General features: G+C 32.6%; 1 protein-coding gene across 3 annotated transcripts in view; it reads left to right on the forward strand.

Moving 5' to 3' along the window:
- Window positions 1-3222: 3222 nt before the first annotated feature.
- LOC131665272 (biogenesis of lysosome-related organelles complex 1 subunit 6-like) overlaps window positions 3223-22846 on the forward strand; it is a 278512-nt gene continuing 258888 nt past the window's right edge. For all 3 annotated transcript variants that reach the window (XM_058937056.1, XM_058937057.1, XM_058937058.1), the window contains exon 1: window positions 3223-3300. In XM_058937056.1, coding sequence (XP_058793039.1) covers window positions 3237-3300 — 64 coding nt within the window. In that variant the 5' untranslated portion in view covers window positions 3223-3236. The remainder of the gene's footprint in view (window positions 3301-22846) is intronic.

Genomic DNA, 22846 nt, shown 5'->3' on the forward strand with positions numbered 1-22846 from the left:
AATAGCTTTGTTCATGATTCCTCGCATGCGATGCTATGTTATACATTGGTCTCATTTTGTAAGAGCTTACTACATTTTAGTGAAAGAAAATATAACTAGATTTTAACTCCGCGAAGCACACCGTTTACTAACAATATTTGTAGTTCTTACAGAATTCTCATATGGGAGAAGTGCGATGACGTATAACGTCCATCAATTGCAAAGTGAAATTAATTGGGGTTCCTAATATTATCATTCTGGGTACGGATTTGAAAATGGGAACGGAATTATTGTAAAAGAAATACATGATGCGAAAGGTGTTTTACATCAACTTTGTAGGGTTATGGGAATGAAAAAGAGTCGATTACTTTTGAATAAATTCTTATTACAAAATAATCCCGACTCTCACGATCTGTCTTACATTCGATATTTAGAGATAAGAGAATGTATTACAGTGTTAAAGACGGATATTGGTAGATACGAGTATTTCGGGAAAGCTTCGTGCCCTGCGAATCGATGGATAGAATATTTGCAGTTTTCAAATTTTTCAAGAGTTTACCGAAAATTAGTTAAAATGGAATGTACATACTTGTCGTGTAATAAAACAAAACTTAATAATTCATTTGCTAAATCAATCGACAATGATTACATAAAAATTGATTCTTTTATAGTAGATACATTGAATGAACGAGAATATACTATCTGTAAGACTGTAAATGTTGAAAATATCTTTGATATCCATGAGCACGTACCCAATTTTCAAATTAAGAGATTAGTGTCTATTAGTCAAGACTTGCAAGCTATCGATACTAATATTATTGCCACAATTTGCGTTCACATGGTTTCTGAATCTGACTCGTACTTGTGTGCTGTTTCAAACAGATATTCTTATTGAAATCGATAATATGTAATGAATTTTTATGTGTAAATAAAATACGTCGAAACGATTGTATAATAAACATCATTTAAATATTGATGAAAAGAATGAAAAACTATTTAAATATTGTCTTTCATAAATAAGTAAAGAATGACGTGTTTAGCGAGATGAAATGACGTCTTTGATTTCAAAACAGATGTCTTTCGTTTGAAAAAAACGTCTATTTTCAAAAATACGTCATTTTTTAAATACTACAGAATGACTAATTGAAAAATAAAGACGTATTTGTAAAATGAAAGGCGTGATTTTAAAAGGGTTACCAATAAGTCGTTTTTAAAATATACGTCATTTATTTAGAAAAATACGTTATTAAGCTGCTGCTATATCATTTATTTTCCTAAAAAGACGTCATTAAGCTGCTGGTACAGAATTAAATTTTCCTAAAAGACGTCATTTTTTGGAAAATACGTCATTTATTTTTCGAAAAGACGTCATTTCATGGAAAAATATGTCGTTTATTTAAAAAAAATTACGTCATAAAACGTTCGAATTTCAGACGTAAATTGGCATTTCTAAAGACGTCGTTTACAGACGTCATTTAAAGACGTCTTTTGAAGACGTCTTTTTCTTCAGTAGGGATTCGCATCCATATCCGTCCGCATCCATATGTACCTATGTGACCGGGACCTTACAGATAAGCACCCCCCCTTACCCCAGCCTGCAAAGTATAATGTAAAAAAGAATTTCATTCGAAACATATCTAATTGACCCCTCCAAAAATGCTCATTATTTTAATTAAACCCCTTCAGTTATCCCAAAAAAAAAATTAAAAACTATGATAATTTTTTCGTTTTTTGCAACTGCGATATCTTTAGTAATATTTAATATTTTTGCAAAGAAACATGACAAAAAAATTGAACCTTTACTCGTTATAATTGTACCCGTCTTACTTTTTCAAAATTATTAATATATATATATCAAAAACAACAATTTAATTTTATTGTATATTCTTTCCAAATAGATTATTGGGTTATTGGGTTATTTGGAAAGAACATACAATAAAATTAGATTGTTGTTTTTGACATATATATTAATAATTTTGAAAAAGTAAGACGGGTACAATTAAAACGAGCAAAGGTTCAATTTTTTTGTCATGTTTCTTTGCAAAAATATTAAGTAATACTAAAGATATCGCAGTTGCAAAAAACGAAAAAATTATCATAGTTTTTAATTATTTTATAGGATAACTGAAGGGGTTCAATTAAAATAATGAGCATTCTTGGAGGGTTTAATTAGAGATATTTCGAATGGTATTTTTTTTTCACTGTCCATTATACTTTGCAGACTAGGGTAAGGGGGTCAGATAAGCATTGATCTACCAGCAGTATGAGTACAAATCAGATTCAATTCTAGAACATTGTAAAGATTGGCTATAAAGAAAATGAAATAATTAATCGTAGAATTTTCATTAAGTTGTATAATTCTATTCAAAAATATAATAATATAATTCATAAGATAAAAAAAAAATAATTTTTTAGATTATCCGTAAAAATGTTGCACTCATTTAATTAACGTACATCACTTGGTGCATTATGATCACATGACTTTTTAATAAAAATTATTTTATTCGAAAAATTTACACAACAACTAAACGCTTTTAATTCGTTCAGATTTGACAAAATTTGAAAATAGAACTATGGACAGTGATGAGAATCCGATGACGCTACAAAAAATTTTATTTTCATGAAGTTGTATCGTATCTATATTGTTTATATAACTATGATCAAGATTCACAGCCGGCATTCCCATAGCATTTTGATCATAGCTGTATAAACGATATAGATGTGATACGACTTCGTGAAAATGAAATTTTTTGTAGCGTTATCGGATTCTCATTACTGAGGCCCTCGCTATATATGCGCATACGCGCGCGTACGAGCGCGTACAAACGTGTACAAATCGCTAAAAATTTTGATAGTGCCAACAACAGAAAGTTACTACTATTCCTCGCATGACCCAAACGAACACACTTACTCCCGGAACAAACGTATCATAACGCTATATTATTGAAGGTTTGGGGCATGCGAGGAATAGTAGTAACTTTCTGTTGTTAGCACTATCAAAACTTTTAGCGATTTGTACGCGTTTGTACGCCCTCGTACGCGCGCATATGCGCATATGTGGCGAGGGCCTGACTATGGAACTGAAATCACGAATTGAACTGTTGCACATAGTGAAATATTTTTTAGAGACCCTTGATATAGAAGGAGATTTTATAGGGACCCAGAGAAAAACTTTTCCACCAGCAACGCTGTATCCGCGTCAAGTTCGCGTCTGTTGAATAAGCAGCCTCAGAATCGTTCTGTAAACGCCCTAATGTATGGATGACAACAAAAATATCTTCCGAGTTTATAAAACTTTTGATATGTCATTGCAAGAAAAAGGTAAAATATTATTCAAATTTGTTAAAATTTATGAATAATCTACTCTTTAATATGATTTTAAAAAATTGTTGTAAAATATGAATTTCAATAAAATGTACAAATATAAATAATAATCAATAAGAATTTTTTTTTCACTATTTTTTAAACTTGAAGGTCGAATAATTTATATGAAATGTCAATATTATAAAATCAATAGTTGAATCTTGATATCAATTAAAATAATTATTTAATAAGATTAATGCATCTTCAAGTAGCGCCCGCGCCACAGACGAATTAATGAATCTAATTGACTTAGTGGTTCAAGATTAATAAAATATCATTATGCTGATACATTATATAGTTTTATATCTTAGCTTAATAAAAATACCATAAATCATTTATAACTCATTAGATGCAATCATTCCTTCAAATTTAAAAAAATGAATGTTCAATTGTATAGAGAAAACTACAATTTCATTTTGAATTTATTAATGTATTGATTAAGTTGATCTGAACTCAGTAATTTTTAGAACGTTTTTTATAATAATATTTATGCATAAATGTACTAGATTTATCTTTGAAAAAGACATAATATAATATTACCAAAGCTCCAGTTACTTTGAATGGATATTCTGTAGTTAACTTAATCTTAAGAAATATGTTAATTTTCAGATTTTATAAATTGATTAATATATAACATTAAATAATGTTAGTTTTTTATTTTATTACATCTTGAAATTTATTTATTCTGAAGTTAGCTAAAAATAAACAATTTGAAAAAATAAGTTTTATGTATCCATTCTTGCATAGTGAAATTATCAATTTATATATAAGAAAATTAGATATATTCTCAAACAATTCATATTTTTTGTTGAGTATAAATAGATTGCAAAGGTTAATAGATTTACTTTTAATGTACTATTAAAAACACATTAACTTGGTTCTTTAATTTATTTTATGGTTCCTAATAACTAATAATTCAAATTTTTTTAATTCAGGAAATAATTTCAATATTCATAATATTTCAAACATTTTATTAAGAAAATAACAATTGTATGGTTTATTTCTATATGTTTATATTTTTATTATATATATATATATATATATATATATATATATATATATATATATATATTTATTATTTTGTTACTATATATAAGTTAAAATAATATATTGTTATAGTAATAGTAGTATCCTGCAATTTTCAAATAAGAAAATAGTATTAAAAAAATATAGAGTGACAAGTTATGAACATATTACTGATCTCTGAAATGTTCATTTTTTATTTAAACTTTCCAAATTACTTAGACTTAATCACTTATAATTCAAGCTACGAATCTTAATTTGTACGTAGATTTAAGCTTTATTAATAAACTTTATAAAAGATTGATAGCTAAATATATGATTTTTGTTTATAGTGATTTTAATTTTGATTCCATCATAAAACCAAAGTATTGTACTTTACTTAAGAAGATTTAGAAAAAATATATCAAAAATGTTGAAAATAATGTTAGTTTATCCTGAAATTTGGAAAAATGAATGTGATGAACAATTGATGTAGAATATTTTATTTCAATTGTTTACATATTTGGAATCTATCAGTTATTTCAAAAAATATTTGACATGTTTTTGATTTATTTTTTGGTTTAAAATATGATATCACTATTTAATTTGTGATAAACCTTGGTTTAACATATTGAAATTAAAAACTTATTACAAAAAATGTGGAAATTCTACCGATAAATTCACTTTTTAATTAGTCCGAATGATAAATAATAACACAATCTTATTCTGTCAAACAAACAATGCTAGAACAATGCTAATGAATGTATGGGTCGCTTTGGTTATTTTGACTGGTCTCTTACAATACTCATAGGAAAGTTTATTTGATAACCTGAATTTTTTTTAATAATTATAAAGTCTTATTCCTAATAATGTTTTAAGAAATAATAAATAGGATAAATATTGCATAAATAATGTAATACATGTAATAATGCGGTATGGTAGGTTAATTAACAAAATTCATGGAAATGTTCAAACTGACATAGATTTTGATTGAATAATCGTACAATAATAAGTATTATTCTTAATCTTGCTTTAAACTTGGAAATGCATAAATAAATAATATTTACGCAATAAAATCCGGTGGTGAACTATCAATACCTAATTCTTTCCCTCTTCTCTCCACATTTTTATTAAAAAGTAAAACTTACACGTGAATAGGTTACCGTTGATACCTAGAGCTTAGAGATTATTTTCAAATGAATTTTGTACTTGCAAGCAATTAAACAGTGTAATTTAATAATTTTTATTCTAATTACAAAGCGATAATTTTAGCATATATACTGTTCAATCAAGTTTAAAATTGTCGCTTCGTAATTATAATAGAGCATTTTCAGTTGTAACGTTATCAGCAGGGGCCTGTAATGGCTCGGTCGGTATAATAATTATATATATATCATATATATATATATATTATATTAATAGGCCAATCAATGAAGCCAAAAATGAGGTATTTCCTGACGTTAATACTAACAGCAGACCGACTATGCAAAGTTGTTTATTACTATGCGTAGATGAAAACGTATATGTTTCCAACTCGCAACTTTCATTTAATAACTTTTTACAGCCGTTTGAAATTTGCAGAAACATGTTCTTCGCGTATAAAACCAAAACTATTGAAGTTAGGTATGTATGTACCTCAATGGAATAAGTTATAGATAATAGAATTATCTATAAAATGAGCTATCGCTCATCTCAATTGAGTAATTAATAATCAATATAATTGCAGAAAACATCAAAATTGATCAAAAAAGGTAACATTTCAAAAATTCATATCTCCACATAGAGTGATGTTGAAAGAATTAGCTTATGATATTTTGTAGATTGCATTATCTTCTTTATATATGCTAACTCTGAGCTATGTATAATTATTACTTTCGGCACTACAGTAATGACAATTAAACCTTTTTTTTTTAGTACATCTTGCATAATGCCCTGTGACTCAGCCGTTAGAGTTATACATTATTTGAAAAAAGTTTTTTAAAGCTCAATAATCAAACTACAACTTTGTCATTTGAACTTTTGCTCTAAAATCAGTTTAAAAGGGTGAAATTTGCCGTTGAATATCGGGCAAAATGCGCCCGAGCGTCAAAGAAAGCGAGCGGTGGGGGATACAGATCCCGCGGAGGGGAAGTATATATAGTAATAGAAAAGCCAGGCGCTCGGCGTTTGGCTTTAATATTACTTATTTTGATATATATGTAATTACGCTATTTTATTGAAATTTAATTAACAGTTTGAGATATTATTTATAATAATTATATTTTTAATGTTATTTACAATAAATTTTAATTTGTTTCATTATACTTAAAAATTATGACATTATTATGGTAATACAATAGATACTTAATTTAAATATTAAAGTTATTCATTAAATCTATATCTTTTAGCGCAGTGTACTTGGTCCATGTCTATTACATTATCTAGATTATCACACACACTATCAATTATAGTTTCGCATTCTATTATTTCATCATTTTCGTCATTACTATCGCATCTGATAATAATGTTTTTTTCAAAATTGAAACAAGATTCTTCGTGACAATGTGCACAAAGATTTGTACATTTTAACCCATTTTTCCGGCAAGTACAAGAATAATCTACGCAGTCTTTCTTGCTACACGAACAAGATATTTATTCAAGCAATTTTTTCGGCACAAGTGGCTCTTTAGTACCTATAGGTAAAAGACTATTGTTATCTATTTCCCATCCCCAATCTGTTGCTTTTACATTTGAATTTCCTAGCCATCTTTGAACTTGATAATAAACTCTAAACGCGTGCTCTTTTGCTGTTCCTTCGGTTGGTGGAAAAGATTCTAATAAAAATTTGGATTTGACCATGGCCGTGCTAAAATGCAAATAGCGAAGGTCATTTAACGAGAAAGCATTAGATTTTTCTATTAAAATCTTTTCTGCTTTACTGCTATAAATACCCATAATTAAAATGAATGCACTGCTCGCAACTTCGTCGTGAGTAGCATCTTTTTTATAAAAAACTGAAGCGAATTCTATTAATTTTTGATGATTAAATATTTCCATCAATTTACTTTTACCTTTTTTGTAGAAAGCAGATGTGGTATCGCAACCACAAAAGGCATGCAAAAAGTCTACAATGCTTAACAAATCTTTATATAAAAAGCTAGTATTACTATAGTATTCATAATTATGAACACCTTTACTGTCTTTTCTGAAAAAGATATTACTCACGTTTTGTCCTATTTGCGTTAATATTACTAATAAATCTATATCTGTGCCTACAATAATTGTAATGTTATCACTATCGACGCGCTCATTATCAATCGCTGTTTGAACAATCAAAACATCGGCATCATCAGAAGCAATTTTTGTTCTGAAACCTATTTCATTTAATAAATGGCATAATATTTCAATTAATTTGATTTTGTTTTTTTCATTACTCAACCGTTATTGTCATATGATTTTTGAATGCTATTTCCCTACCTATATTTTTTAATTTTCGCCGAGAACGCTCAACCGATTTCGTTACATTTGCATCATCTTCTGGATAACCATCGAAGACTATATAACTATTGGGTTTAGAATGGATTTTTGCATACGAAATATACTTATTTAATATGCACTCTATTGTCTCATTACAATTCCAAACGACTTTATAAAGAAAATATCCTCCGTCTACTACATGAGTAGTTTTGCCCTTGATCTCGATAATATCGACTTTTTCAAAATTTGAATAAAATGCTGATTTTTTTGTTTTCCGCATACCATTTTCATCGAATAATGACAATGACACTGAAGATAGTTCAAATTTGCTGCTATATTCTCTAATATCTTCTGGAGTTTTTATATTTAACGCTAGTTTTTGAAATATCAATTCCGGTGATATATGAACTACTTCGTTGCTGATATTTTTTATTATTGAATTAGTGGTTTGTAAATTAACAACTTTACTGCTCCGCTTAAATTTTAAGGATGAATATGTTTTATCAGCTGTATTTTTCATTAATACATTCCCAATTTCGAAAGCTTTAAAACAGAAGACAAATCACCAACATAGCCAGAGAATATACCAATAATTTTGATTGTGTCTGGGAATGGATTACAGAATTCAAAAAAGTTTAATAGTTTATTTAAATCATCAGTATCTCGATTAATACGAGACACCCTATTATCTACGTGTTGCTCAGACGTGGCAAATGTAACGTTACAGAATTTTTCTATCGCACTACTAACTTCTAATACAGCTACTCTAGACATAACCCATTTTCCTACAACCGATTCTGTCAAACCGCGACCATGTGTCAAACCTCCAGTACATTTTATTGGCCTCATTAACATCTGCTCTATGGTCATATCTGACCATATGCCAGACCAAAATCTGTTAGACCGCCTAATTGTGAAGTAGCCCTGATTACAAAACTTATTATACTTAACAATCCATAACATCTTTTAATTTTAGCATATGCTGTATATACAATAAGCTAGCTTTGACATACAAATGATGCCCCGAAGCATAACAAATTGAAATCATTAATTTAATAATTTCCAAATGCAACGGAAAATTGCCAGAACGTTCGACATCTATAAATCATTGAATTAAATAAACTATTTCAAAATATTGCACCCACAGTTAACACGTTGGTCCATTATTTTTTAGATAATTGACGCGTTCTACAAATTTTTCCTTTATATTTTGCACTATAACAGATTTAAGTTTATTGTTAAAATTATCCCATCCTACGTCTAATAGAGATTAATTTAAAAAATTTTTTTCATTATCATCAAGATCTATTTGTTTAAAAATGATAGAAGCAAGTGCTGCTTGGACTAACAGATGGCCTCTCACAGCTCGAGAAAAAGCTTGGCCAATAAGAGCTTTATCAGCAGATAATTCAGAATAAATTGAACTAAAAGCTTCTTTAAGGCCACTTCCACCCATTATATATCCGACAGATGAAATATAAGACATTAATAGATGGAAGCCGCCTAAACGAGGAAATACTGACATCAGGTTATGGGGATCGTTATCGGGATCAATAGAGGAAACGATTTCCATTGCTTTCATAAACAATGGCAAGTCGAACGTAACAAAACAATGTTTTTGTTTGTTAATATCGGCTCTTTGCCTAGCATCGATTAATGAGGTTAATATAGTTTTATGGTCGCTTGGAGGAGCATTAATAAATGGCAAAGGGATAATTTTTGATGTATCAAATTCATGATTCAATAAATGAAATTTGTTCATGAATCCATTCCAGTTTGGTGTTTGTTGTGGTGCACTAAATTTTCCATAGAACCACAACAAATCGATGGATTTTAATCTACCAATTATATCGATACTATCTAATGCTAAATCATCTACAGTTATAGAACTCAAATTAAAAGGCTTCTTATTATTAAAAGTACTTAATGGTGTAAACCCGAATGTATTAGTTGAATCAAACGAAAAGGCTCCTTTTAAACGTGGAATACAAGTATTTGAGCGTACTGACGCTGATGGCGTCACACACATTATACCGTCCATAGAATGAAAAGTATTTTTTCCATCAATAGTGCAAGTATTGTGATCTACATTGTCATATACGAATTGCAAATACGAATCGGAGATGAAACCTATAGTTTCGGACAGTTCACAATCGATGTTTCAAATCGAGTTGTCTCAAAATATGAAGCACAAAGACCTAAATTATGAAGAAAATCTATGATACCTTTAGCAGCATATTTAGTGTGAATCATACAAGAAAGTGCTAGTAATATTGAAAAAGAAAACGACCGTGGTCTAACGACAGACATTAAAATATGGCCTAAAGTACTAATTTTATTATCTAATTTGAAATCAGGGCCTTTTTGGGGATTCGTTTATGTGTTTTTAATAATACGTCGAGAAATACTTTCAATGCTTCTGGAATTTCTTCGTTAACATTATCTAAAAATGTAGTTGGCGATTTATAACTATCAATATCGCATTTTATTGAACGAATATCTTGCAATATTAATTCTGCGGCTTCTGTAATTATACGTAGTTTTTCTTCTCGCGGGTCACTTTTACGATTATCATAAAAATTTTTTTCACTATATAATCCTCCCAACCTTTTCAAACAAATAATTCGATCATTGGTAACTGTATAAGTAACTATCTCATCTTCAAAATGTTTTTTTAGAGCATCTTCAATACGATTAAGAGGTGGTAAATCTGTAGACCCGTGAATACTAATATATTGATTTAAAATTTTTTTAACTAAAATTGACACTCTTCGCTATTTTCTAATAAAAAATTAATAATATATGATATTAAATGAGACATTTCATCACTTATAGATTTACCTATCACGTTTGTTGGATTATATAAATAAAACTTACTTAAGCAACGTCGATGATAAAAAACATTTGCCTGAGTGTAATATTCATCGTTCTTGTCTTTTAAATTACATACACGCGACGATATCATTAAATTAATTTCATTTTCTTGATACGTTTCAAGCTGCGCTATAATGCTATCTATAGTACTTTGCTGTAACACACGAGAATATTTGTCCACATTATAAAATGTTTGCGAACAGAATAAACAATAAGTAGAAAAATCAAATTGAAGCCCTTCCTCTTTACGTTTTCTATCTACTTCAACAATTTTGAGTGCATTTTTCAGTGCCGCTTTTATATTCGATTCCCTAACATACATTGTTTGACAAGCTCTATGTACAGTAATTTCTTGGACTTTTTCCAAATCTACATGTTTATTGTCTTTTCTTCGATGGCTAGCGCTTGCTAATTTCTCAATACCCCGTTGATTAACTATACAAGACTTATTAGGATCTAGTACCTTATCACATAGTATGCAAAAGTTTACATCGTTTTCGCCTGGCTGTTCACCGATCACAGTGTTCTTGAAGGTCAGAAAAGTTTGATCAAAATGTGGACGAAATTGGTTTGCGCAGGTTGATTCTATATCAAAAGTAGATTCAAAATTCGCAAAAATTGAAATCATAACTGATCCCTTTTGCGATTTATGACACTTTTTCGAAAAAAATACGTTTTTTACATTGTTTTCGTAATAAGTTTAAAATATTAGCTTTAACAAAGAAATTTTTTAATAAAATTTGTGTATTTTTTATTGCGAACAACTTTCCAAATCCGTACCATTGTTATAAAATAGATATTTTCCATGAAAATTTATATGAAGACCACTTTCAGCTTACCCCAGGGTCAACGGCGTGGACGTAGTGGTTATCTGACCCCATCTCTTTTTTTGCTTTTTTTTTTGTTTTTTTGTATATTTTTTTATATTTTTTTGTATCTTTTATGTTTTTTTTTGTATTTTTTGTATATTTTTTCAATATTAGCATGTGTGCCTTAATCCCTCATTATTGGAAAAAAATAAGCAATCGCACAAAACAAAATTACAAGTGCAGCGAAGAAAATTCAACCACTGCTTTTTTTTAACCTTGATCCATATGACTCATCGTGAATATCATTTATTTTGTAGCGGCTATAATATATTAAAAATTCTCGGTGTACCGATTCTCCGCTTTGTTCCGACCAAAACCCTAAGCCTTTATCATTTTCAATTAATTGTAAACTTGCTTTTAAATGCGCAAGAATCACATGAATTTTTAAAGTTTCTGAAAGGTTATCGATACTTTGCAATGCTTTGCCTAATTCATGTACATAAGCATCTGGTGAACATGTTACCTTGCCAGAAGTAAAACAACAGTCAACGACCTTATTCATTGCTTTGAAAGCAGCAATGTAAGGCACAATTTTCAAATAACCTACATTTTGAAAAATTTCATAATCATTAAGTTTGTCAGCTTGCTTAATTTTCGACAGGCATTACCCTCAAAAGCATCTCCATGGTAATTTTTAGATATAACTTTTACTTTTTTAGGTCACAACAATGCTTTTTCTCTACCTAAAATAGGAACTAAACCATTCCAAAATAAATGATTTAACAATCCTTGTAAAACGTCTAGTTCTGGGATAATGCACTTTTGTAGGACAAAAGTTTCATCATCTTCTGCAAAAAGAGGTAGATTAATAGTGCTGCGAGGTCTTTGCTAAATTTTTTATCTTTACCTGTAAGAATAAACTTATTGTAATCATCTCTCAAATCTCCATAAGTTTTTAATTGTACATCATCTTCAATCTCTGAACTACCAGTCAAACTCGAATTACTATGATGCTTACAAAAAGGATTTTTTTTTAAATCGTCTAATGTGATGAAACAGTATGGACAGGGAAATATCGCTGTTGCAGTTTGTTGTCCATTAACAATCAAGAGAAGTTTGAAATCTGCAACAAACTTAAAAGGAATATTATTAAGTTTTGTAATTTCAAATAGTGTTTTAATATTATCATACGATTCCTTTATATTAGGAACCACGCACAAAAGTATTAATCTATTTACACTGGTGAGTTTACCTTTCTTGCTGATATTGCTGCCCTCTGAATAAAGCTTCCTTTTGCCAGTCGATTCATTTTCGCATTCGTCATCAAAATCTGATTGATTATTTTCGACACCATAATCTAATGAGGTTGAATAATTCTCTGGAAGAATTGTCAAGCTTATCTTAAAAAAGCCTTGACCTCCATCGGCAAAAACCTTAATAAGAACATTCCCTTCTATCTTCCGATGTTCTATGACTGCTTCATAAAGCTCTTCAGCGTCAGCAAAGATAACAGATCGAGGGTATTTTTTAGAATCATTTTCACAATCAAACTCGCATACTGCATGTTTATAGACATCACTTAAAACCTTAGATTTATCTGAAAAATGTTTCGCATAATACGGTGGAACGCATCTTCTTCCTACTTTCGATCTTAGATAATTTACTATATATATATATTGAGTTTATTTAACTTAATGTTACAATGTTTATTTACAATATACATTTCAATTTTGTTGAGTGACGTGTCTTGTTTCTTGTTAGTGTTTTGTGTTGTATTTGTGTGTGATTGTGCTTTGATGATTTAGTGTTTTTTCTTTTTCTTTGCGTTTCCTTTTCCTCTTCTTTCATCTGTCCGTATTAGGGCTTTTACACCTTTACTGCGGTATCCTCCGCTCCCTCTGCTTTCACTCATGCTTACTACGGTTCTCTCTTACCGTTTTCTTTCTTCTCTCTTTTCACTTTTCTTTTTATTTCTCTTTTTCTTCTTCTTTTCTTCTTCTTTTCCACTTTAGATCCCTCATCCATGCTATTTTTTCTTTGCTCCCAACCATTATTTCTTCCCACTTTTCTCCTTCTTTTATTGTCATTTCGCATTTTTCTACTATGTGTTTCCAGTCTTCCTCTACACCCTCTTGTCTCGTTCCCTAACCTAAACCTCTCTCTTATCTGTAGCCCTCTTATTTTCCCTTCATTTTGTATTTCTATTAGTCTACTTTTCTTCATTTCCTCCCTTATCCCCTTCCACTCTCTTATATATCTTGATTTTTCCATCTTGTCTTCCATTTCTTTTTCTTCTTTTTTCTTCAATTCTTCTCTTACTTCTTCCCAGAACTCTTCTCTTTCATCGTCTCCTTCTTCTCTCTCTCTGTATTTTTTACTTTCCCCTAGTCTTTCTTCTCTCTCTCCTTTTTTTTTATTTCTTTCTTCTCTTTTCTTTTCGTTTCTCTTCATTTCTCTCCATGCTTCTTTCTTTATTGTTCCATCCTTCTCTTCTTTTATTTTATTTTCATATCTCATCGCTCTCTCTATTGCTTTTTCTTTTATTTCTTTTCTTCCTGTTTCCCATTTTATCAGATAACTCGGTGTGTTTCTGTCTAAACCCAGTACCCATTTTATATATTTCATTTGTAGTCTTTCTATTTCCTCGTATCTTTTCCATCCCCATATTTCTGCTCCATACATTATCACGCTTTTCATTAACGCATCAAATAACATCATCCTTAGCTTCCAATTTTCTTTAAATAATCTTTCTCCCAACCCCCATACTTTTCCTAGTCCCATATTTATTTTACCTTCTGTTTTCTTTATATGTCTCTTATTCCCATTATTTTTGTTTATTGTGAATCCCAGATAGTTATATTCTTTTACCATTTCAATTTTCTTACCTATCCACTCAAAACTTTCTTTTCTCTTCCTCCTCCTTTCTTACATTTCATCATTTTTGACTTTTCTACATTTAATTCCAACCCTCTTTCCTCTAAGAATCTCCTTAGTTTTTTCAGCATCTCTTTCATCCCATTTTCATTTTTTGCCAACATTACTATATCATCCGCATATCCTATCGTCCAGATTTTCTTTCTTCCTATTACCACTCCTCCTTCCTGAATTTTACTCATTTTCTCTTCTAACTCCGCAAAGGCAAGATTAAATAGCGTGGTGCTCAGCGGGCACCCTTGCCTCACTCCCTTTTCTGTGTCGAATTCCCCTATTATCTCTCCTCTAATTTTTAATCTGCATCCTGTTTCTTTATATATTTCTTCTATACTTCTTCTGATCCTTTTATCTATTTCTTTTTCCTTCATTATTTCCCATATCTTCTTTCTTCTTATCCTGTCAAACGCTGCTTTCATATCAGCGAAGAAGACAAACAATTTCCCACCTTTTTCCCTGATTTCTTTTCCTATTGCCGTTTTCAGCACGTATATTGCATCTATTGTTCCTCTTTTTAGTCTGAATCCCAATTGCGTATCGCTTAGTATTCCTTTTTCTTCTATCTCTCTATCTAGTCTTTTCCTTACTATTTCTGCATATATCTTGTAACCTGTATCCATCAGCGTTATACCCCTGTAATTGCTAACTTCTTCTTTTTTTCCTTTCTTGTAGACTGGTACTATTATTCCCTTTCTCCATTCCTTCGGGAATCCTTCTCCGTTCCATACTCCATTTAGACATTTTGTCAGGTCTTTTATTAGGCTTTCTGTCCCTGCCATCCACGCTTCATTTACAATCCCATCTTCTCCTGATGCTTTTTTCTTTTTCATTCTCTTTATCACTTCTACTACCTCCCCTACTTTTATTTCCCCTCCCTCTTCTTTTTCACCTTTTTCCTGTTCTTCTCCTTCTTCTTTTTGATTGTAGTCCTTTTCTTTTTCTCCCAGCTGCTTCTTGAAGTGATTTAGCCATTCCTCATTACTTATCTTTTTGTCTATTTTTATTCTTTTTTTCTTTCCTCCGCTCACTTTTTCCCAAAATTTCCTTCTCGTTCTATCCTTGCTTATTTCCTCCGCCACTTTCCTTCCTTCCTCTTCTTTTGCCTTTCTTATTTCCTCTCTGTATTCCCTCTTTGCTTCCAAGTATCTGCTTCTATCCCCAGTTCCTCTCCTTAGTTCTTTCAGAGCATTCATTACCTTGTCTCTTTTTACCTTACATTCTTCTCTCCACCAGCTTTTCCTTGTTCCTTTTTTACTTCTTATTTTCTTTTTTGTTACAGCGTTCTGCACTCTGATTTTTATCTCTTCCCACTTTTCCGTTCCTTCTACTGCTCCTATCCATCTGTGATACTCTTTTATTCCTTCTTCGCTCCAGTCTTCTCTTAACCTTTCTTCTTCTCTGTTTTTTTCTTCTTCAACCCTGTTTTCTAGTTCCACTTCTACTGGTAGGTGATCCGATTTAGTTCTCTCTCCCATTTGCATTTTCTTCACTCTCTCTTCCCCTCCTATGTTTCCTATTATGTAGTCAATTGTCGACATCCCTCTCGCTCCTATATATGTAATTTCTCCTTCTTCATTTCCTTCTTTTTTCCCATTCATAATCACTAATCCCGTCTCTCCTAGCCATTTTACCATCTCTTTCCCTTCTGCGTTTATCATACTATCCTTTGTTTTTATTTCTCCTATCTGTCCTTCGCTGTCCCATTCTCTTCCTTCGCCTCCTGTTCTAGCGTTAAAGTCTCCTCCTATTATTAATATTTTTCCTCTATTTTCCTCTATTTCTTCGGTTAGGTACTCATAATTTTCTTTTTTCTTGTGCTGCATGTAGACTGATGCAACCGTGCATTTCTCTCTCTCTATCTCTATTTCCCCTACTATGACTTCTTCTGTCCTTTCTTCCTTCCATTTTACCTTTATTCTCCCTTGTCTTTCTCTAACTGCCATCAGTCCACCCCCTATCTCCCTACCCCTTTTTCCTTCCCTTCTCGAGTCCCTCCATTCAATGTTATACCCATTCAGATTTCTTCCTATTCCTATTTCTACTTCTTCTCTTTTCACCCATGTCTCCGTAAGTCCTACTATATCAAAATTTCTAATATATTTCCAGTCCTCTTCTTCCAAGCTCTTTATTCCCGCCACATTCCAAAATAATATTTTTACTGTTTTCCTTCCCTTCACCTCTTCTCTCCTCTCTCCTCTCCCCCCTTTAATTCCGAAACCCCTCCCTTCCTTTCTTTGTCATTCTCTCCTCTCTCTCGTTCCACCTCCACTCTTCCTCCCCTGCTCTTAGCCCATTGTGCCATATTTTAACTTCCTTACCCTTATTTTTCAATTCCCTTGCTTTTCTTCTTACCTCCTCTCTTATTTTCCTTTGTTTCCAAGTCCAGTCGTGATCTATATATATTTTTTTCTCCCCTAATTTACTTTTTTTCTTCATTATTCCCTCCTTTTGCTCCCATGAGGCACACTTTATTTGCCACATCCTCTTCCTTCTATACTCCATCCCTTCCTGTCTCTGATTTGTTTCTGATCCTCCTATGCTCCTTAGGCTTATTATTTCCCCCTTTATTCCCATTCTGTCCTTTAACCATTCCTCTGCGTCTCCTTTTTTTTCCCATTTTAGTTCTCTCTCCAGATCTGTAACAATTATATTATTTACCCTATTTTCTCTATCCATCCTCCTCTTCATGTAATCTATTTCTTCCCTATTATCTACTCCTTTTACTTCTACCCTTGTCTCTCTTCCTTCTATGTATTTTTTCATCTTATTCATCTCTTCTTCCCATCCTTTCATTCTTTCTTCCCACTTCTCTTGTCTTCTTTTTTCTTCTCTTTTCTCTTTTTTCCTTTCCTCTCTATCTTTCTTCTTTCTCTATTCTTCTCTAAGTTTTTCCAAACCTCTCTCCCATTTTGCCTCTCTTTTTTTCTCCGCCTCTTCCATTCGTCTCATCATTTCCTCTCTCTCTCTCTTCCCCTCTCTTCTCAACTCTCTCATTTCTGCTAGTACTCTTTCAAATACATTGTCTTCTCCTTTACTCTCCCCCACCCCTATCAATGTTCTGTCCATTTCATTCCCTTCGTCCCCCTCTGTTTCACTCCCCTCGCTTTCACTTTTGTACCTTTTCGCCTGTCTCACTTCTTCCTTGTTTCCCCCTCTCATGCCCTCTTCGCTCTCTCTACCTCTCACCCCCTTTGCCTTCCTCTTATCCCCTTTACCGTCTCTCTCTCTCGCTGTTCCTGGCGTTGTAAACATCTCGTTCCTGTTTCCTATTCCTATTCCCCGTCTTGCTCCCGCCTTAACTTTCTCTCTTATTCCCTCTATCTTCGCCTTTATGCCCCTCTCCTACGCTCCTCTTTTCCCGCCTTCTGACTTATCCACCCTAACCTATCCTTTCTCTCTTTATTTCTTTTTCACCTTTCTTCCTTCACCCTTTATCTCGTTCACTTTTTCTCTTCTCCGAACGTCCTTCCACTCCTCCTGCACCTTTTCTCCGCTTTTCTCTTCACTTCCTGCTCTCCTTCTCTCCAGAATCGGCCTATATTCAGCACTCACACAAGACACGTCTACTCTCGTCCAAGTCACAATATAACCCTCTAGATAATTTACTATTTTATTCATTTTTTTACCTGAAACTTTTAAATTTACTCTAACGTTATCCAAACTTTCTTTATCAAATAATATATTTTTTTTTAAACTAGGATTCAATACGATTGTTTTTTCGCGTCCGCTAGTAGATAACTTCAAAGCAATATCCGTCGTAACTGTAGGTGGAGTCGTAGATTCAAGCTTTTTTTTAATAATACTAGAAGCAATTTGTTCTTGACTTTTTTCAGGCAAAGTTTCTATTATTTTTAACAAATTTCCGCTTTGATTGCTACAATTGTGACTTACACCTTTTCCAATCACTTGATAACAGTTATTACAAAATGTAGTCGTATTTGAATTTTTTTCTTCTTCTTTTAAAACAGGGAGTTGAGCTATTGTAGTTGAAGCTCCATAAAGTCCTGTAGATTTATTAATTACGTTCTTTAATTCTCTTTTGTGTCCTTTACCCTTTTTAACTTTAGCATGTCCTTTGTATCTCCCTGTCAAACAGATGTAACAGTTGCATGATGTATCACGTGATTCACGAGTCGTCTTTGGCAATTTCAAATCACCATAATTTGGCATTTTCTGAAAAGGTCTTTGCGAATTATTCTTTTCAATTGAAGCGTTTCCTTTTTCTTTGTTTTTGTCAGCATCGAGTAATGTAACATGACAAGTTTTACAAATGCTTAAAGGATACTTGTCATTTTTCAAATCATAGTCTTCAGATATAAATTGTTTGATAAGTTTTTCAGTATTTTTATTTATTTTAAAATGATCTTGAGTTTTATTCTTAAAAACAATTTTTTTGCCACAGGGACCACACACTTTTTTTCGATTATCTTCATGAGAAGATTTATTTCCGTTGCCCATTTTAAAACAAACGAAAATAAAATGATTTTTGCACTAAAAACATGTATATTAAAAATAATACAGTAAACAAATTACACAATAACACAGGTATACTTATAACTTAACTGTTCTAATTTAGGTATGTGTACAAAATTATAGCAGCCACCTAGCGGTAAAAAAAAGTACTTTAGATAAATTATATGTAACTAATGAAATATTAAATAAATAATTACAAAATTAATTTCAAGTTAGAAAATAATTTTAAAAATGAAAATTTTTCAACTATTATGTCAATTTTTTCGGAAAATATCTATTACAAAAATTTTACAAGTATGAAAAGTTTTTCAAAATAATAAAATACACAAATTTTGTCTCAAACTTATATTGTTAAAATCAATATTTTTTAAGTTATTACGAAACAAAACGTTTAAAACGTAAAAAACGTATTTTTTTCGAAAAAATGTCATAAATCGCAAAAGGGATAAGCTACGATTTCAATTTTTGCCAATTTTGAATCTACTTTTGATGTAGAATTAACCTGCGTAAAGCAACTTCGTCCACATTTTGATCAAACTTTTCCGACCTTCAAGAACACTGTGCAATGTCTTCTAGAGCAGGGATTTCAACGTCATTGTCTTCCGCTGATGAATGTTCTGCTATGTTGTGGAAGTCGTCAGTTGCAGCCATAACGAAAAGTTGCAAGATGAAAGACAACTAATTATCTGTAAGTTATGAATAACATAGTAGAACAATTTCACAAGCTGTACATAGTACACCGCTGAATTTATTAATTTAATTGTACTGAACTTATTGTAACATACTGTAACGGGGTGGATACCATTTAATTATTTAACGCGCGCGATCGCATATAAGAACGCGCGGGATTATTCGAATATTCAAATACAAAAGCTGGAGAGCAGGAGGGAGCGGGTGTCAGTCAACCAACTATCTACGAAAATGAAATCAGTACGGCGTAAATAAGGTTAATATCACAGACGGAATCTTTAATTTCCTCTAACTATACAGCGCATTAGGCCCGCGTGTTTATGTTTACAGTGGCGCGCACGACAACAACATGCAGTGTCGGATCGCTCGCCGCTCTTTGTCCGCAGAGCTATCATATGCACGCTTTTCGTCGAGCACGGCAAATTAGTTACTAGTATTGCTATTGCGGTCGCGAAATTAAGCTGGCCAGCTTACTTTAATGACGATTGTTCGGCAGCAAGAGAAACGTAGCACACAGCGTGTTCAGGCAAAGTCTTTCAGTTCTTTGTCGCGGATCGCGAACTCGCGCGCACACGGTTTCGCCCTCGATGGCGACACACCTCACACACGCACTTGATTCCGCAGGAGATGGCACCGCTTCTGCTGGCTCAGGTCGAGACTCCGAACAGCTCGGCAACAACAATCAACTAATATCTGCACTGCGTTCGGGCAATCAGGCTGCGGACCTCGATTTTGCGACTTGTGTATCGGTAGCTGATTCTCCACTGGTTCGTTTTCAATCGCGCGCGTTCCGTCTCGTCGCGTGCCGAATTCCCTCATTACATTTTTCATCTACCGGTAGGTGCTGCCCCCGCAGGCAGCCACCAGGTTAGGCTATTAGCGCTAATACGACGTTTACCGTCATAGTACATATTAATATGAATATAAAAATGATTTATATATATTATGTAACGGGGGAGATAAATCTGAAAATGGGAAATTTATTTAAGAACAAACTCCCACGATGCAGAGCAAACCGCCCTCCGTTAAACACGTATGATAATACGTGTATTCGCCTTAACGTCAGATGATTTATCCTAGTTGTCTTCTATCGATCGGAGTTGAACTCACCTTAAGTCACGTGTCTTGTTATACTTGATGAGTTTTAAATGTGAGCGACTTTACAATTCCGTCATTATATGCGATACAAAATACAGTCGGTATTCTCACCGAACATAGTTAATTGTAAAATCCTATTCGCGTGCGTTAGTTTTTCGGCCCTACAAAGACTGTAGTGATTTTTATTAATTAAAGTCTGTTAAATTTATTCGCCGTTTTCGTCATTTAATTTTCCTAGTAGCTTAAAAAGGCTTAGGTTTTAATCTCATTACATCTAGGGGATTAAGAAGATTAGGAGTGAAGTCGCTCACACTTAAAACTCATCGAGTGTCACAAGACTTAAGGTGAGTTCAACTCCGTTTGATAGAAGAAAACTAGGATAAATCATCTGACGTTAAGGCGAATACACGTACTATCATACGTGTTTAACGGAGTGGCGGTTTGCTCTGCATCGTGGGAGTTTGTTCTTAAATAAATTTCCCATTTTTCAGATAACCTCCTCCGTTACATTATACAATATTTTGACAATTATGGAAACGTTGATAGAACGTCATTAAAACATTAACAAAGCAAACTTCCTCTTGTCAGTACTGAAAATTTTTGTATATTTCGTTGACTAAATTAAATTTTTTGTAATATTTTAAAAAGTTCTGAAATATATGTTATAACGACATTGTGACTACATTCAGAAAACTGGTTTCAGCAATATTTTGGCAACATTTGGCTTCAAATAATGGCGGACATTTGGACGTTTCAGAAACATTGCTGCAACATTTGTGATGGTTGCCGTAAAATTTGTTAACAGGAAAATATTTGATAACATTTTATAAATAATCCTTACTGTTTATGGGCGTGCTATATGGAAAAATCTTTGTAAGAATTAATTATTTCTAAGTAAACATTGGACTTTTGTTCTTAGGGCTTAGGCATAATCAACTGGCATTTATCATTTAATTTATTTTGTAGTATTGATAACTTACCATGCATCGATATAAATGTACTAAAACCGACGCGATAGTATCCACCGCTAGGAGCGCTGAAACTATAAGTCGGAAAAAAATGATGTGATCCTTTTTTCTACACTATTATTATTATATCTGCATTTTAAGCGGTCTAGTAATCGATCATCACCAAAACAATTTTTTCAATTAGCAATTTCATCATTTAAACGTACATATTATTTATTAATTATTTAAGGATAATATAATAAATACATAACTTATAATAATTTTATATAATATGCATATTGAAACATCAGTGTTGTATAATAAACCACGTTGTTCGTCACAATACCAATTGGGTGTGGCCGCAATGTGAATGCGTTGACGAGTGCGCATGACCGCGGCGAGAAGCGGTGCCAACAACTGAGCACTCTTCGTGCATTTTTGCCGGTTTGTAGTCAGTATGGATAGTGAAGCCCACGCGAACGGTTTTTTCTTTCTCGTATTGCGCTGCAGTGAATTCTAGTGCCTGGGAATTAGTTATTAATAGATATCAATAATCAAAATTAAAATTAAAACAATTTAATCGTTAGCAAACAACAACACGAAAAATCAACAAAATCGATTTATACAACTTATCAAAAATCAAACAAAGAACGAAACGCAGTACCACGTGCTACATCTGTGAAAAGGAGCTTGTCTTCTCACCCAGCAACAATTATTTTCTAACAAATCAAGCGATTGTATCTATAATCACTTATGGCAATTTAGCCACAGGTCGTCAACGACTGGTTTTCTTTCTATCGAAAATTAGTGTCTGTGTGTGTGTGTGTGTGTGTGGGTTTTTTTTTTTATTGAAGAGAGTTGGAGAATGCTTTATGCATTTAACGGCCTTCCGGCTCGTCCTGTGTGGGAATCCCTAAGCATGGTATACCCACTAAACTCCCATCTCTCTATGTCCTGCCTGTATCCCCCGCGGGAACCGCCGCTAGGCATTACTTCGTGGGGGGGCTTCTGCTATATTAGCCTTGTCTTCTTCATTACATTTCGGCTGTGTATTTTTCTTCGATCTTCATCGTCTTCGGCTATGTTAGCCTCGTCTTCTTCTTACGGCATCGATTTACACGTCTTCTTCCAGCGGCATCGTCCGGTCGTCTTCTTCTATCGGCATCGTCCGGTCATCCTCTGGACAGACTCTAGGCGACACCTACGTTCCTCTGCATCGGGTGA

This window comes from Phymastichus coffea, unplaced genomic scaffold (assembly GCF_024137745.1).
Source record: "Phymastichus coffea isolate CEN01 unplaced genomic scaffold, Cenicafe_Pcof_1.1 PCOF00049, whole genome shotgun sequence".
Taxonomy (NCBI): domain Eukaryota; kingdom Metazoa; phylum Arthropoda; class Insecta; order Hymenoptera; family Eulophidae; genus Phymastichus; species Phymastichus coffea.